Source organism: Rhodnius prolixus, unplaced genomic scaffold (assembly GCF_049639745.1).
Source record: "Rhodnius prolixus isolate KJV_2025 unplaced genomic scaffold, Rpr scaffold_11, whole genome shotgun sequence".
Classification (NCBI taxonomy): domain Eukaryota; kingdom Metazoa; phylum Arthropoda; class Insecta; order Hemiptera; family Reduviidae; genus Rhodnius; species Rhodnius prolixus.
Genome location: NW_027411625.1, coordinates 2,711,318 through 2,727,981, shown reverse-complemented (window position 1 = coordinate 2,727,981; position 16,664 = coordinate 2,711,318). Strand labels below are relative to the sequence as shown.

General features: G+C 34.8%; 1 protein-coding gene across 1 annotated transcript in view; it reads right to left on the bottom strand.

The window, feature by feature from the left end:
- The window catches only part of lobo (coiled-coil domain-containing protein lost boys), a 51,273-nt gene that overhangs the window by 18,599 nt on the left and 16,010 nt on the right, over positions 1 to 16,664 (bottom strand). The window contains exons 8-10 of the mRNA XM_074138421.1: positions 13,321 to 13,711; positions 10,506 to 10,724; positions 5,887 to 6,031 (exon numbers count right to left, since the gene is read on the bottom strand). Of these exons, the coding sequence (XP_073994522.1) occupies positions 5,887 to 6,031; positions 10,506 to 10,724; positions 13,321 to 13,711 (755 nt within the window). The remainder of the gene's footprint in view (positions 1 to 5,886; positions 6,032 to 10,505; positions 10,725 to 13,320; positions 13,712 to 16,664) is intronic.

Sequence of the window (16,664 nt, the reverse complement as noted above, 5' to 3'; positions counted from 1 at the left end):
GGGTTGATCGTCAAAAACTGCAAGAAAAAGCAGTAACGTTGAAAAACACAACTTTGACCATTTTTTTTCTCTTTTTCTATTAATAGATAAAATTCCCAAATTTTCTTTAAAATATAGGGCAAATCCTCCTTAATAACTGTAATTTTGTTGCAACATCATAGATTAAATAGATTTCGAGAAATATGTTGCTGAAAATGGGCAAAAACGACATTTTTAGAAAATGTTCTTGATACCTTTTTTGTAAACAACGTAGCGCCTAAACGCGTGAACCGATTTTCATGAATGCGGTGTATAATATTAAGTTCCATTAAGCGCTCACAACGATCAAAATGTACCTTCAGGCATTCCACTTGACGACCGCGGTCGTTGTGGTCGTGGCAAAAACGTCACAAAATAACGTCATTATTTTCGCTCAAGCGAAGCTCACAACGCCCCACCTTAAGAGCTGGGTCAAAGTGGGCGTTCAGAAATTTGGCGCAATTTTTAAAAGCAAAGATGGTGACCGAAAAAATTATATAAGGTAAAATGAAAGTATTATTTCATGTAAATGATAGAATGTGTTTCTCGAAATTCTAAAAAAAAATAATAAAATGAAAAATTACTTATCCCTTAACATACTAAATCACTGAATAACGATCAATTACACTTTGATAGTTAATAATACGTGGCTTAAGTTTCGCTTTTCACTATTGCGATTTTGTAAAATTGCATTCCACTTTTCATCGGAACTAGATGAAGCACTTTCTAAAGCATTATTACGTTGCATTAATAAATATCCTACTGTTGCCACAAAAGACATTTTAATTTTATTTAAACGTAAATTTTATAAATAATCCATGAAAATGTAGTATAAAAATTGAATTTTATATGTATATTTAATATAAGTCAACTTTACCAATAATTAATAAAGTTTATTATAACTACTTATAAACGGGGTTAAAATTAAAGAACAACCTCTTCAAGCTTATGACTTATTTTCGAGGTTGCCATTTGTAATGTTCCCCATAGTCCATTCCACTTGAGTTTTCGATTGTAACACTCGCAAGCAAGTGGAACGGGCAAAACCAAGGACGTGAGCGTGATCATTTTTGGAATACGAAATTTGAAAAAAAGAAGAAATAATTAAACTGGAAATTTCGATTATATTGCACGTAATCAATAAATTTTTAAAAATTATACATAGTAGTTCAAAGAAAAAGTAATGCTGAATATAAGTAATTATAAAAAAAAAAAAGTACAGAAAATTAGTCTTATTTTTAGAAGACTTGTTATTAAATATTGCAGGACAGGGCAACACAAAAGCAATAGCGCACGAGTAGAGGGCAAATAGACAAACCTAAAAAGGGGAATCCATTTAGAAGCTAAAGGACAGGGTTGGGCGAATGGCTGGTGTACGCGAGGCGACGGTCGGCTGTTGGGTGGTAAAAGAGAGAGTTCTGGACAGCTGAAGAGAAGAGAAATAGATTAGAAAGGAAGTTCGCTGTTGGTAAACGTCATCGCTGGGTTCCGCTACCTGCTACAAGGGTCCTAGCAGCCAAAACTGCACATTCCATACACTTTAAATACTATCTTCATAACCAAAACTATTCCAAAATATTATTAGGCTAAGTTCTCTAGTTAGTTACCACTTAACTGCTATGCGGTCAAATCTAGCGTCGTTCCTCTCACAAAAATACTAAAGCTCCAAAAACTTGGAATTGTTATTAAATATAAGACGCCTTTAAAAACAAACTCAATTACCAAAATAATTATTGGCGCACATCCAAAATTTAGTTACGTTAAATTTTAGTAACTTTTTCTTTAATTTAAAAAACATTGAATATAATTTTAAACTCTAAAGATGAAATAATTATTAGTAATCAAAAATTTATAATACAGTCGAGCCTCCCATAAAGGACACTCTCACTAGCGACCACCTCCATTTACGGACAGTTTTTGGATTTCCCCGTGTACCCTTATACACTTTCTATATAAAAGAACCTCCGTCAAAGGCCACTCTACATAGCGACCGCGGGACATTGATTTTGGGGAACGGATTATTATGTTTCACCTCCCACCAACGACCACCTTATTATTAAAAGTTCCTTTATCGCGGTGATCAAAAGAATTATCCCCTCTCAAGTTTTTCTTTTTTTCTGGTTTTTCCTAAAGTTTCCTATGTAAGCTCCATACATCTTGTACCATTTTAATCATTTTTCAATATAACTTTGGACGAACAATATAATTTTTTCCGATATGTCTCTCAAACGAAAGTGGTTAACTCTAGAAGAGAAAATAAATGTGTTGGAAGATTTTGCAAAAACCAAATCGAGCCATCGTCAACTATTTTTCTAATAAGAGATGATGGTATGATGATAATTTTACCATAAATTATTATTGTAATGAATAAATGTGATGATTATTATAAAAATTATTAAATAAGTCAATAATATGTAGTTTTTTGATAAATTTTTTGGATAAACCTTCCAGCGGGCGCGCCCAAAAAGTTACAAAAACGGGCGCGCGTATCTTACAGATAAACTTTGGTATTTTTAATATTTTCTATCAATAGAAGAAATGAAATTAATTAAATAACATCTATAATTATTAATAATGAAATAACAAATAAAAAAAGACTCAGAAAACGACAGGACTTTTTATTTTTTACAAGCCAATAAGTGTAATAATTACAATCAGCATGTTCAGTCACTAGACTGTCTAAAAGTGTTCGCAGTTATTTCCTCCTCGTATCTGAGATATACAATGTCTTTTTCTGTCAGTAGAAAACAATATTCTTATAAACAATGTTGAAAATAGTTCAATTTGATGAACACGTATAAAAGAAAAAATATAAATAACTGATAAGTCAGGAAACTTACTCGAATGGTCTCGAGTATATGCCAGGCACGGATAGGCAATTGCAAAGAAATGTACAACCCCAAACAAGATAAGATTTTTACTGAAGGAAACTAGTCATGAGAGTGTAGCATTGCTTAAAGGACAGCATCCTCCGCCGCTCCGTCTCTAAACTGCGATTATTTTAATCTAAGCTTGTATCTGCGCGCCCGCTGGAAGGTAAAGAAAAATTTGACACATATCATATAGCTAAATAATTATGCAATTATGTACGTTTTTAAATCTATTAATAATAAACAATTTTTAAATAGATGTTTGGAACAAAAAAAACCCATATTTTTTCATTATGAAACTTGCCTACCTCCTTGTAACGGCCACCTCCAATCCAAACAGCAGCCACTTTGCTTTCCCCCGCCAGTGTCCGTTATTGAGAGGTTCGACTGTAATATGTCATACACAGAATTGGAAAATAAAGGTTATTCACTTTGGGAAGTAGGTAAAAGAAAATTGTGGGTCGTTTCATTGTTCGCCGCCATTTTGTATGTTTATTTGCTTTGGGTTTTTATTTGACGATTTTTAAAGATTTAATAACTAATATATTTTGAGATCTATTACAATAGGTTAAATGGTTTGCCATTCTCTTGACTGAACAAAATATTTTGTAAATGAAAATGGCCAGCATAAGTGTCGTGTAACATCTAATATTAGTTCTAAACAATGTTAATGAAAATTTAATACAAATTTATTTATTTATTTATTTATAATGCTTTATAGAAATTACATTCTGTAGCAAAGAGCAAGAGAGTTGGCCTCTGCTAAACAAAAAAGGTACATTGGAAACAAAAATAAAATAAAATACAAAAAATAATGAAATTTACATAAGAAACAAAAATATAAATATTACAAGAGCAAAAAACAAAAATTCAAATGACAATATTAATTAGTGTTGGTGCTAATCCCTTCATATAATTAAGTGGTTACTGAAAATTCAAATTTATTTCTAGAAAGAGATATCCTTATAGCTACCAAAAATACAGTTAACAAATTTTAATCTCTCATCCAACGCGCCTGCCAAATAATAAAAAATACTTTTCAATTTTAAATTGTCAACAATATCAAATAGTGAGAGGAAGGGATCAGAACTGGCAATTAAATACTTGTGAAGCCATTTCTCCCTTAACTTTCCATAATAAGAACAGCTTAGGACAAAATGTGAAACATCATCTTTTTGATTACTAAAACAAGTAAAACAGGTTCTATTAGGATAGAAATGGTGTTTCACACCATTGTACAGAACGGTTGGATACTTATTGCTAATTAGTCTAAACTGAACAATTACTCTGGTCATAACAAAATTACAATTAAGATTAATAAGCGCATTATTCTGCTCTAGAGGACATAATAATCGGTAATTTGGATTGTATGTTGAGTTGATTACCACATCGATATCCCTACTGAAACTATTATTAGAAAATTTTAAATTAAGGTCTATTAGATGACAACTATCCGCGTATTGCATCTGCCATACGTCCTGAGCTCCAATGGAGAACAGTAGGTCCCTCAGGGAACCAGCCCAATTAAAGGGAACATCAGAGTTAGGCAAAAGTTCCACAAGTCTGGAATAACACTTTCTCAGCAATGAATCGTTATCCGCGGATAACAATTTAACCCAGAATTTCAAAACTCTACTAAAGATTCTGACCTTAATGTGGAGACACTCAGATTCGAGGCGGACATAACTATCAGGTGTGTGAAGTGGAAGATTCAGGAGCAACTTCAAAAATTTTAACTGAACGCGTTCAACTTGAGCAAAATAATTTAGCGCCCAGATTTCTGAGGAGTATAAGAGCACGGAAGAGATCATACTGTTATAAAGAAGCATTTTAGATTTCCAACTGTCAGATTTGTAATATGATAGAACGTTTAAAACTCTCGGTATCGCAACAGAGCTCTTGGAAACAAAAAACTCGCATGCTAATCTGAATTTGCCAGAGGAAGCAAGAGGTACACCTAGGTATGTGAAGTTACTTTTAACTTTTATTGGGATACCATTATATGTAAAAGAGGAGTGCTTCCTGATGCGGCCAGCTCTGTTAAATGGTACTATAACTGTTTTTGAGGTATTCACTACAAGCTCATTTCTTTCGCAGTACTTAGCCAGTAACGAAAGTTTAAATTGAGCATCATGCCACGAATATGCAAAGATAGCCAGATCATCGGCGTACAGCAACATCAGCAGGTCTGACTCGTTATTGATGCTAATACCAGTAGCCCCATTAGAACGGAAAAAGTCCACAATGTCACTAATAAAGAGTGAGAATAGCAGAGGACTCAGCTTTTCCCCCTGAAGAACCCCTCTATCGACCTTTATTTTCCTAGATTGAGTGGCTTGTTGATCAATGAAAACAACAGCATTATCATAAATTTTTTTAATCAATCTTATACATTTCGAACTAATTCCTAGATCAAATAGCTTAAGCCAAAGAAGGTCATGGGACACAGAGTCAAAGGCTTTCATAAAATCTACAAAGATGACCCAGACTTGACTGTTTTTCAACCTTAACTGAATATTAATAGCGGAGTTCAGAACAAAAATTGCATCAACGCAACTCTTGCCGGCTCTAAAGCCGTATTGTTCTATAGGTAGCACCTCATTCGATTCAACCCAACTACTAAGTTTTAAAATTTAATACTGTATAAACATAAATCCCGTAAGAATAAAATAAGTAAAATAGATAAATAAATGACCTCAAGTGGCTAGCAAGAAAAATATCATAAATAACTTACTTCTAAAAAAACAAAATGCAAAAAAAATTAAGAAATGCGTAATGTTGGTAAGAACCATTTTAAAGATATGTAAGCCTGGATAGTGGCCCCCTCATATAAACCAAACCCCAAAAAGTCAAAATTGTCCTCATTTTATAGAAAATCGTGAACAAAAATAAATGTAATAATTATTTAGAATCACCAGCAAAAAAGCTTCTAAAATTCTAAAAAGAAGAAGTACTCTCTGTTTAATAGTTGCATTAGAGAATGCATTAAAATTTTTACCTGTACTCCATACTCATTATGCACCAAGATCATTGGAGTTTTGCGATTTGGGTATTTTTTTCGAAAATGGAGTGCAAAAATATGGCATTTCTTTAGGAGTAGCTTCTCTTTCTTTGTATAATTGACAGCGTAAGCGGGAATCCCTCTGCAAATATCAACCATAAGAATAATTACCATCTTGCTAGTATTTCTTCTGAATGCAAGACATGCGTTGCAAGGCTATATACGAGGGTCGTTTGAAAAGTCCGTGCAAAAATAAAAACTACTTAATTTTTTGGGGTAAACCTTTTTTATTTTTCAACATAGTCTCCTTTTAGGCTTATACACTTCGTCCAACGCTGCTCTAGTTTGTTGATCCCTTCCGAATAATAGGATTTGTCCAAGTCTGAAAAATAGCCATTCGTTTCTGCAATCACCTCCTCGTTTGAATAAAATCTTTTTCCCGCCAGCCATTTCTTCATATTGGGGAACAAATAGTAGTCCGAGGGAGCCAAGTCTGGAGAATAGGGGGGATGTGAAACGAGTTGGAAGGAGTGAGCTGATGCGTTGCCGTGATGGAAAAGGACTTTTTTGTGGGCCAATCGTGGGCGTTTTTCTTGCAGCTCGGATAAAATCATGGATTTTATCAATGATTTCTGGAGTAGTAACCTCAACAGGGCGTCCAGAACGTTCAGCATCACTTGTGCCCATATGGCCACTCCGAAAATTTTGAAACCACTTATAAACTGTTCTAATCGAAGGTGCAGAGTCACCATAATGTTTATCAAGCTTCTCTTTAGTCTCCTGAGGCGTTTTGCCTTTCATAAAGTAGTGTTTAATCAACACACGAAATTCTTTTTCGTCCATTTTTTGAAAATCACTCGACTTTCTCGATTAAAACGAATGCCAAACACAAAGAAATAGACCGATCTGGCTGAAACTTGGTGTGTGTTCTTCCAAGAGATGCTACTAACTAAACATAACCTCGATACGCGCCAGTAGTGCTATCTCTCTGACTTTGCACGGACTTTTCAAACGACCCTCGTATTCTTAATCAAATATATGATGTGTGTTGCTGCAAGAGATGCTCTAAAAAAATTTTAATTGTAGGACAGGATCTAGTCTCATCCATAGATAAGCGGAACTTTTTAGTGGTTCTGCCGAATAGGGTTAACTCAAGTCATTTATAGTTCAGCATCACTGTCTGCTGGCGTCTTCGTTCAAAATTTCTGTTTTATAATAACAATAAGAAATTAGGAAAATTACCCAGAAACTAGGATATAATTGAAATATCCTTGTATGAAAAAAATTAATATATTTTGTGCTGTATGAACTTAAAACATTGCTGAAACTACCCCCTCCTAATAAAATATCTCAGATTCTTGCTTTAAAATCAACTTGCTAAATGATAAAAATTAATTGGAGAACTCTAGCGTCAGTTTGTGAATTCCAGTACCAACTGCATTGGTAAATTGTGCCACTGATGACGCATCGATTGATTGGAAAGATGATCAAATTTACACATTACTGTAAATTATAAATTATTGCAGTGTATATACTGTAATGGTTACGCCTTCCAAATTCCTTAATGATTCCAAAGATAAGGTAAAATCATTAAAATTCAACTTGAAATAACATTTAAAAAGCTACATGATTTTTTTTTAATTTTATTTCTTTCAGTTACCAGGATAGGAACTGGCCTAAACTATTTTTCAATTTTGAATTTCATAATATTTTTCTAAAAGATTATAAAGGTATGAATATATAGGTTTCGTGAACGTAAATTGATAAACTAAGGATTCAAGATTGGCGAGGAATCGGTCAAATAAAAAACAAACTCGTCTTCTTGCCAACGACAAATATATTGCCTTGTTCAGGGTGTGCCTATAGAGCAGGGGTGGCCAACAAGTCGATTGCGATCGACCGGTCGATCGCGAGGCCAGTTTTGGTCAATCGTTCGATCGTCAATTGCTCGCAATGTCTGGGGTGGAATTCCGTCTCCCATGGACTTTGAAGCGATTGTAGAAGATACTGTTAGAAGACATATTGTTAATAATTATCCATGTTCTTTTAATGCCCCTGGATGTGAGTTTTTTGGTCCTTTGAATAATTTTTGTTGTTGTTTATTACGTAGGTAGATAAGCCGTATATCTATATTTCAAATACGAGGTGTACTCAGCGAGCTATTGATAGATTAGCTAAAAGTAAGTCATATTATTCTTTCATGATGAATTTTCATGGCCCCCCCAAAAAAACGCGAAAGTGAAATATTGAAATCAAATTATCAGCCATATTGTGCATTTTTATAACAACTTTTTCATATTTACGAACAAATAGTACAACCTATACATTGCAGTTGATAAAAAAATTAAATTGCATTTTAGGTTAGTAAAAATCTATCTTGAAAAAGTGTCGGAAAATAGAATATTTTAGGTACCGCATGTACCGGAACGCTGCTATCAAAAGTTGGGTCTGGAAATTTATTTTCTTCATGAGCCTATATCTCGAAAACTTAATAAGTGATTTAAAAAATAATATATTTTACTTATACTGAAACACAGTGTATAAACATAGTGTGCATTTCACACCCCTTCTTCCCACTTAGACAACGCCTATGACAACAAGTCGATCGCGACACACTTTTAACATAAAAAGTAGATCTTATATACAGAAAAGTTGGCCACCCCTGCTATAGAGTTTTCTGTAACTCAACCCCGCATAGCCACGCCCTGAAGAAGACAATATATTTGACGAAACGTTGGCAAGAAGACGAGTTTGTTTTTTATTTGACCGATTCCTCGCCAATCTTGAATCCTTAGATTATATAGGTATTTATTTAGTTTATTCTTGGAATATATGGGTAACCATAAGTTTAGGTTACAAATGATATACACCGTTTTGTTTTGAATTTAAAAAGATATTTGTATTAAATATTACAGACTTGGACTGGGTATCAAATTTAGATTGCAAATTCTATTTTTGCTGAATTTTAAGGCTAATGGTTTTGGCAATACTTTGTACAGAAAGAGACCATATCTTGAACAAGAAAGGCGTACGGATATACGTAAATCGAATATATTTTCAAATGTCGGTTCAATAATATTGCCTTAATGTTTAGAAATAATAACGTAGAACCTTATTTCTATTTTATAGGCTGCGACCACACATTATTTAGGTACCAGCTACCAGTTAAGCTATGTTGCTGTTGAATGTAATTAACACGTTTATTCTTGATTCGACTGCAAACCAGTAATAAAAGGAAAATTTGCTGCAAGTTGGTGAAAACCTTTTTTTCTTAACATCAATAGGCACTGATGACTATCCGCAAGCAAGGAAACTTTAGTAAAACTAAGGATGATTTTTCAATTTTGTTCTTTTTAGAGAACTTCTACATCTAAAACGAGCCGACCTATTTTGTACAATGTAAGCCTGATTTAATACTATAAGAAACAAATAAAATAAGGAAATTTTGGTAAAACTAACGGAGATTATGCTAATTAGATATGTTCTGAACCTCTATTTCCAAACTTTTAGTACTATGGGGTACAATGTACACTTGGTTTAATAATACAAAGTTAGAATACTGGATACAATGAAATTCCAGTAAATGAAACCAAGGTTTTTCCTATTTCTTATTTTTGGTTAACTTTTCAATCCATAACTGGCAGATCAATGGTTTACAATGTATACCTATCTTAAAGATAAACTATTAGAAATAGGAATTAAGGAAATTACAGTGAATCTATGAAGTTTTATGCATTTAAAATTAAATCTAAATCCAAAAACAGTCTACCCAAAGTGTACATTGCACGCCTAATATACGCCTGGCTTAATAATGCATTTTTAATAACCCCAAACAAGGAAACTGTAGTAAAACTAAAGATTTTTCTCATTTCTGAGAACGTTTACATCTAAAACGAGCCGACCTAACGTATACAATGTAGGCCTGGCTTGAAAATATAGTGTTACAAACAGAAAACAAGGAAATCCCAGTAAAACTAAGGAAGATTCCTCAGTTTTTCACTTTATTAAAACCTCTACTTCCAAAACAAGGCGACCTAAAGTGTACAATGTAGGCCTGGCTTGAAAATATAATATTACAAACAGAAAACAAGGAAATCCCAGTAAAACTAAGGAAGATTCCTCAGTTTTTCACTTTATTAAAACCTCTACTTCCAAAACAAGGCGACCTAAAGTGTACAATGTAGGCCTGGCTTGAAAATATAATGTTACAAACAGAAAACAAGGAAATCCCAGTAAAACTAAGGAAGATTCCTCAGTTTTTCACTTTATTAAAACCTCTACTTCCAAAACAAGGCGACCTAAAGTGTACAATGTAGGCCTGGCTTGAAAATATAATGTTACAAACAGAAAACAAGGAAATCCCAGTAAAACTAAGGAAGATTCCTCAGTTTTTCACTTTATTAAAACCTCTACTTCCAAAACAAGGCGACCTAAAGTGTACAATGTAGGCCTGGCTCGAAAATATAATGTTACAAACAGAAAACAAGGAAATCCCAGTAAATCTAAAGATGATTCCTCAGTTAAAACCTTTACTTCCAATACAAGCCGATCTAAACGTGTACTGTTGATGTAAGTCAATGTCAAAGTTAATGTATGCCTTTAGCTAGCCTCATTACCTTTTTACTCCTTTATAAACATTATCCAACGTATATAGACGTCTATTGTGATGTGAAGCTTCGGCTATAATATTTGAAGATAAATATTTCTTGTGAGTGAAATCTTTTCCTTCAGGACAGCTTGCACATGCCAAAGTATTGTCAAACTTTCTCCCTTGTACAAAGAGCTTTATCTCATCGCAGATATCTCTTCTCAAAAAGTCTAACTTCTTGTACAGTCTGTAAAAAAAATGCAGAAATGAATAAATTTCTTCTTATAAAACAAAAATGAACTATTGCGGAAATTCTTTTTTATTTTACTTACTTTTTGAATCATTAATTGCGACTGTAAATTAAATAAATTAACAAATATGTGTATACGAGGTACGTATATAGATTTACGTTGTAAGATCGAGCTAGCTCAGCGCCACAAACAGGAGGACGACGTGATAAGAGAAACCAGCCAGCCATGACATTCTCTAGGTTGAAGGAAGAGATTGGAAAGCAAGAAGACGGCGGAACCAACGATCTGGAGGACTATCAGGATGGGAGTTTGTGGTTAAAGATTGGACGAGAGGGTTTGGGTTCGATCTGCTAAATTGAATTGGAAATTTAGGAACCGTGTGTGGATTACTTCATTGACATTGTGGACTACAAGATCATGACCGGAGCATTCGATTGGAGACATAGTAAAGGTGCTTCTACAATTCTGCGAAGAACTAAGAATTGTATAAGTTGAATGCTAGAAGCTTTAGCGGTGACACAAACTTCTACTACATAAGTCCATAATGGTCGAAGTAATGTTTAGTAAAGTAAGAGTTTGTTGTGTAATCGTCAGAGTAGATTTAGGTCCAAGAAGTCTCCTGAATAGTCTGTTAAGTTCCTATCTTTTAAGGCTTGTGTGAAGGGTACCACGTCAGACGACTGTCTAAGTAGAGTTCTAAATACCGAACTTATGTAGAAATGGGTACGTTATGTTTAGATAGATGTTTAAGGGCTGGCAGGTCTGTCTTCGTAAAGAGTACGCATTTAGCAGTGTTAAGTTGAATTCTCCATTTTTGACACCAAGCTACAATGAGGTCACAAGATGTTCTTGAACAATTTGGAGATTATAAGTATGATCACGGTGGGAAGATGGAAATGGAGGTATCATCGGCGTAGGTTGTGATTAGAATTATTAAAAAGCTTGGAAATTATTAAATTATTAAGCATGTTAAGTATTAATGAGCATGACAATCATTGATAAGCATGACAATCATTGATAGGAATGACAATCATTGATAAACATGACAATTATGAATAAGCATGGCAATTATTGATAAGCATGACAATTATGAATAAGCATGGCAATTATTGATAAGCATGACAATTATGAATAAGCATGGCAATTATTGATAAGCATGACAATTATGAATAAGCATGGCAATTATTGATAAGCATGACAATTATGAATAAGCATGGCAATTATTGATAAGCATGACAATTATGAATAAGCATGGCAATTATTGATAAGCATGGAAATTATTAATAAGCGTGGCAACAATTAAATTAAAAGTATTGGATGAAGTGTTTATTGATTCAATAGTTTTAAAAAGTTCAGTGTAAACATTCATGAGTTTTTCTTTTGCTACAGATTTTACCACGTAAATAATAAAGAAACAATAATAAAGAGTACGTACGAGGTGTGGCTATTAAATAACGAGACTGATGCTGCTACAGAAGAACTATGCAAGTGCCAAATCCTAACGACCGACAGCTGTGCAGCGTAAAGCCTTCTCTTTCGATTGCAGCGCCTCACCTGTTTGTAGAGAAATCTGTCTCTGACCGGAACCGTCGTTTGGCTAAGAGGTGTTAGTTTCATTTTACCGAAAACATGATACATGTAGTAGAGCAACGAATGGTCGTGAAATTTCTCATGATACTTGGTAAAACAGCTACTGAAAATTATCTTTTATTAAAAGAAGTTTATGGCGATGAATGTTAATCACGTGCGCGAATTTTTGAGTGGTTCAAGCGTTTCCAAGATGGCCGAGAAGACGTCGGAGATGATGACCGCCCGGGGGTCGCCCTTCCACATCCAAAACGGATGAAAATATCGATTATAATTAATCAACATTACTACCGGTGAGGTGCTTGCTCAACTCCGTGAAAGAGTAAGGAAAAAAAACGACCCGATTTGTGGAAGAACAAGTCACGGGGTTCTCCATCAAGACAACGCGCCGGCTCACACTGCATTGTCTGTCAAGACGACGTTTCTAGCCAAGTACAACATCCCAGTTTTAGGCCACATCCGCCTTATTCGCCTGACCTGGACCCCCATGTGACTTTTATCTGTTCCCCCAAAGTCAAATCTGCATTAAAAGAAACACGATTTCTGTCCGTTGAAGCTGTGAAAGAAAAAGCGACACGCGTCATGCAGGAGCTCACAGAAAAAGACTTCCAGCACTGTTTCGAACAATGGTAAATTCGCATGGAGCGTTGTAGTGATAGGGGAGGGGTGTATATTGAAGGTGATAATAACTAAATATGTATAACTTTATAATAAAATGTTTTACAGTAACAGCCACATTTATCGTAAGTGCGAAGATTAAAGCTAATAATGGATTAGCAAGAACGATTCCCTTTATGTCTGTAGCATGATAAGTAACTCTTGAGGTTTAGAAGATGTAAAGAGAACGACTACGTTAAAGAGTTTTTACAAAAAAGAATTGATTTGACCCAGTTCCTGTAAGATTGTCTTATCCGAAGTATTCAATTTTTGAGATCGCCCACTTAGGCATGCTCAAAATCATTAAATTATTAATTTTGAAAACAAAATAATAATAATAGTACTAACTTGGCATTTATAGCGTACAAGTCACCAGTAACATCTGTAAACAGTTTAGCGAAATCTTTACACGCTCGATGGATCAATTTGTATTTGAGATACTGTTTATGTTCTTCAATGATGCTTTCAAATCTTATCTGAGATGTCGCTTCGCTGATGGTATCATTCATAGCTTCCGCAAATATTTCTTTGAACTGATTGAACAATTCTTTATTTGCTTTAACACATGACTTGTAATCATATTCAATTGGAAGTAATTCAGAATGTCTTAGCATTCGCAATCTACGATAGATAATTTTTCTGTAGTAAAACTGCGTTCGCATGTGGTATTGTTCAAACATGTGCACTAAAGCGTTATCAGACACTTCCAAATCGTCAAGAGGGACAGCCCGCACTAGATCTGTAAAGAAATACATAAAAATAAATGAATTTATATTCATTACTGTGCATTACTGTTCTGTAACAGAAATGTTAGCTCAGAAGACAACCACGCCACCATTGCACTAAGAAGAAACGTCATAAATTCCCTCCAACGCATTTTAAGCGGCCTACCTGGAGGGTATGGGGCGTGAGAAGATTGATATAGGTGACCTAGGACAGGAGAACAGAAGAGGCAAGATGGTTGGTTGCGGAGGCCAAGGCTCTTAAAAGACCGCTCTAATTTGGACTTTGTTACTCCTATTTTATTAATTTTATTCTGTTCTATAAGTTTATTTATTCGTAATGAATACATAAAGCTAATATTTACATTAAAACAAGATATAAACATATTTTGATTTTACACATTCCGTTAAACCATATATGAAAAACATATTTGCAACAACAACTTATTTATTTAACAAAATGAGGAGAAGAATAGAGCACTTTGTGAGGCATAAAGTCGTGAATTTGATGTTCTTATAATTAGAAACGAATACGAATGTATTTCGACACAACCATTTGATATGCGAACAACCAATTTTATTTCAAATTGAAAAGCTTTTGTTTAATTTAAGAAAAATCGTTAACACCAAATACTGTGAAATACTATGCAACGCTTTTTCTAATTGCAATTACCAAATACATTATAGTTACACTTGACAAGGTTTGGTGATTTTAACAAGGTCGAGGAGTGCGGACATCAAGAGTTTAGTAAATAGCCAGGCAGAGCGATCTGTCTTCTGATTTTAAAAGTACGAGGAGTGCTATGGGCCCGGCAGAGCACTCTGTCTTCTGTTTTTACAAGTGCGAGGAGTGCTGAGGTCCAGAGTTAAGTAAATAGCCTGGCAGAGCGCTCTGTATTCTGATTTTTTTTCAAGTACGAGGACTGCTGAGGTCCTTAGTTAAGTAAATAGCCCGGCAACTCATCACAGAAAACACCTAAAAACAATTTTATGCGGATGATTTTATATACAGGGTGTTTATTTTAAGACGGCTCAACTACATTTCATGCTTAAACGGTTAATCTGAGCAATAAATGGTAGAGGAAAAATTTGTTGCCCGTCACCTCTAGTTTCAGAATATGTGACTTGATTTTAGATTACTGCCCGCATACGCGGCTGACACGCGACCAAATGAAAGGGTTTGAGGTTGACCAAAGGTGGCTCCTCAGATACAGAGAGCAGCTGATAACTTCCTGGCTAACCTAGCTTGCGAGCTAGAGGGGGCACCTTTGAAGGCACAGTACATGCTTCACAAGTTGAGTAAAGTGCATTATTTGATAAATTAAGGAATAAGTTTGATCCTTTAAATGAAAGATATTGGATCACTTAAATATGTGGCAGGAGGTTTCCAAGTTTATTTTGGTAATTAAACGCAACTCTCCCAAAATTACCAAATAATTATTAACTTTCTTGTTTGTGACAGATGTAAAATTAATTTTTAGCCATATTCTGTATGCTTGAGAACATCTAAAGCTCTTAACATTTGATTTTTCTTAGAAAAATCACTCGGAAAACGACTTATTTCCCGATATTAAGAAAAATACTAGCTTTACTGCCTTGGCAATATTTTTAGTAGAAAGGGGATGAAAAAATACATAAAAATGACCTATCGCGTGCACTTCTTTCTCTTTGATAACAAGTTAAAAAATTGAAATATGTTTAATAAATACCAGATTTTGAAATGGCCTAACACCTTTAATTTTGAAGATATCGAATTGCGGTTTCCTGTTTCTTTCATAACTCCTTAAAACTGTGTATATGAAAAAGGGGGTCAACTGCAAACCCTCAATTTTGGTTACGCGTCAGCCACGTATGCGGGCAGGAATCTAAAATCAAGTCACATATTCTGAAACTAGAGGTGACGGGCGACAAATTTTCCTCTACCATTTTTTGGCTCAGATTAACCGTTTAAGCATGAAATGCATTTGAGCCGTATTAAAATGAACACCCTGTATATAAATGAGCGTTAGGATCTGTTCCACAGACCGCATGGTGGTGCTCTTGATTTAAAATTTTTGCACTTATGATAACTATACCATCTATACACTAGTAAAGATGAGCAAAGAGAACGAGATTTCTCAGGGAATATATAAATGACCAGGGAAAGATTAGATTCGAGGGAGGGCATTTGGCCGCTGAAGTAATATTTCATGTAAAATCGTCATGGTATATCCTCAGGGAATTGTAAACGCAATTAACGTGTTAAAAAAACATGCGATTGTTCGAAATACGGATGGATCGAGAATACCGGAGAGAGCTGAGGCTGGATTGTTTGAGCCAAGAACAAGACTCTTGTGTTCCTGGCGTAAATCTCACGCAATCGAAAGATGCGTCCAGTTTAACTTCGTTAGGGATTGTCAAAATCCAGAAATTGTCATCCTCTCCAATAGCCAGGCTGCCATTAGAGGGCTGAACTGCTGTGTTGTCAGCTCAAAGTTAGTCCAGGAATGTCTCAGCAAACTCAATGAACTGGGTAGAGATAACGCATACTCTATTTATGGGTGGCTGGGACATGGGAATGGAATGAGATGGCCGACGGCGAGAAAAGTCTTCAAAACCCTTTTCATTATTGCCTGAACCCTTTTTTTTTAATGGGTAGGCGATGGTTCCCTTTTTTGTGTGGATTTGAAGAAGGAAGAAAGAAATCTGTAGAGGTTCACTCTGGAATAGCCTTCCTGGTCTAAGACAAGCTGCCTGGTAATTACTGGGTGATTACGTAACTGATCTGAGGATGAAAGATAAATTACGTAAACTGGCCAGTTTCCTCAAAGGGTATTATCGACTAAGAGGGCACCTGAAGAAGCTGTTATGGTACTTTCAGATTTTGAGGATATATGGTAGAAACTACATCTTGTAAATTATGGCAATGGTATAAATTAAAGGTATTATTTTTTGTAATAGGTAAGCCATTTTGTTACTTCTTGCTTTCAA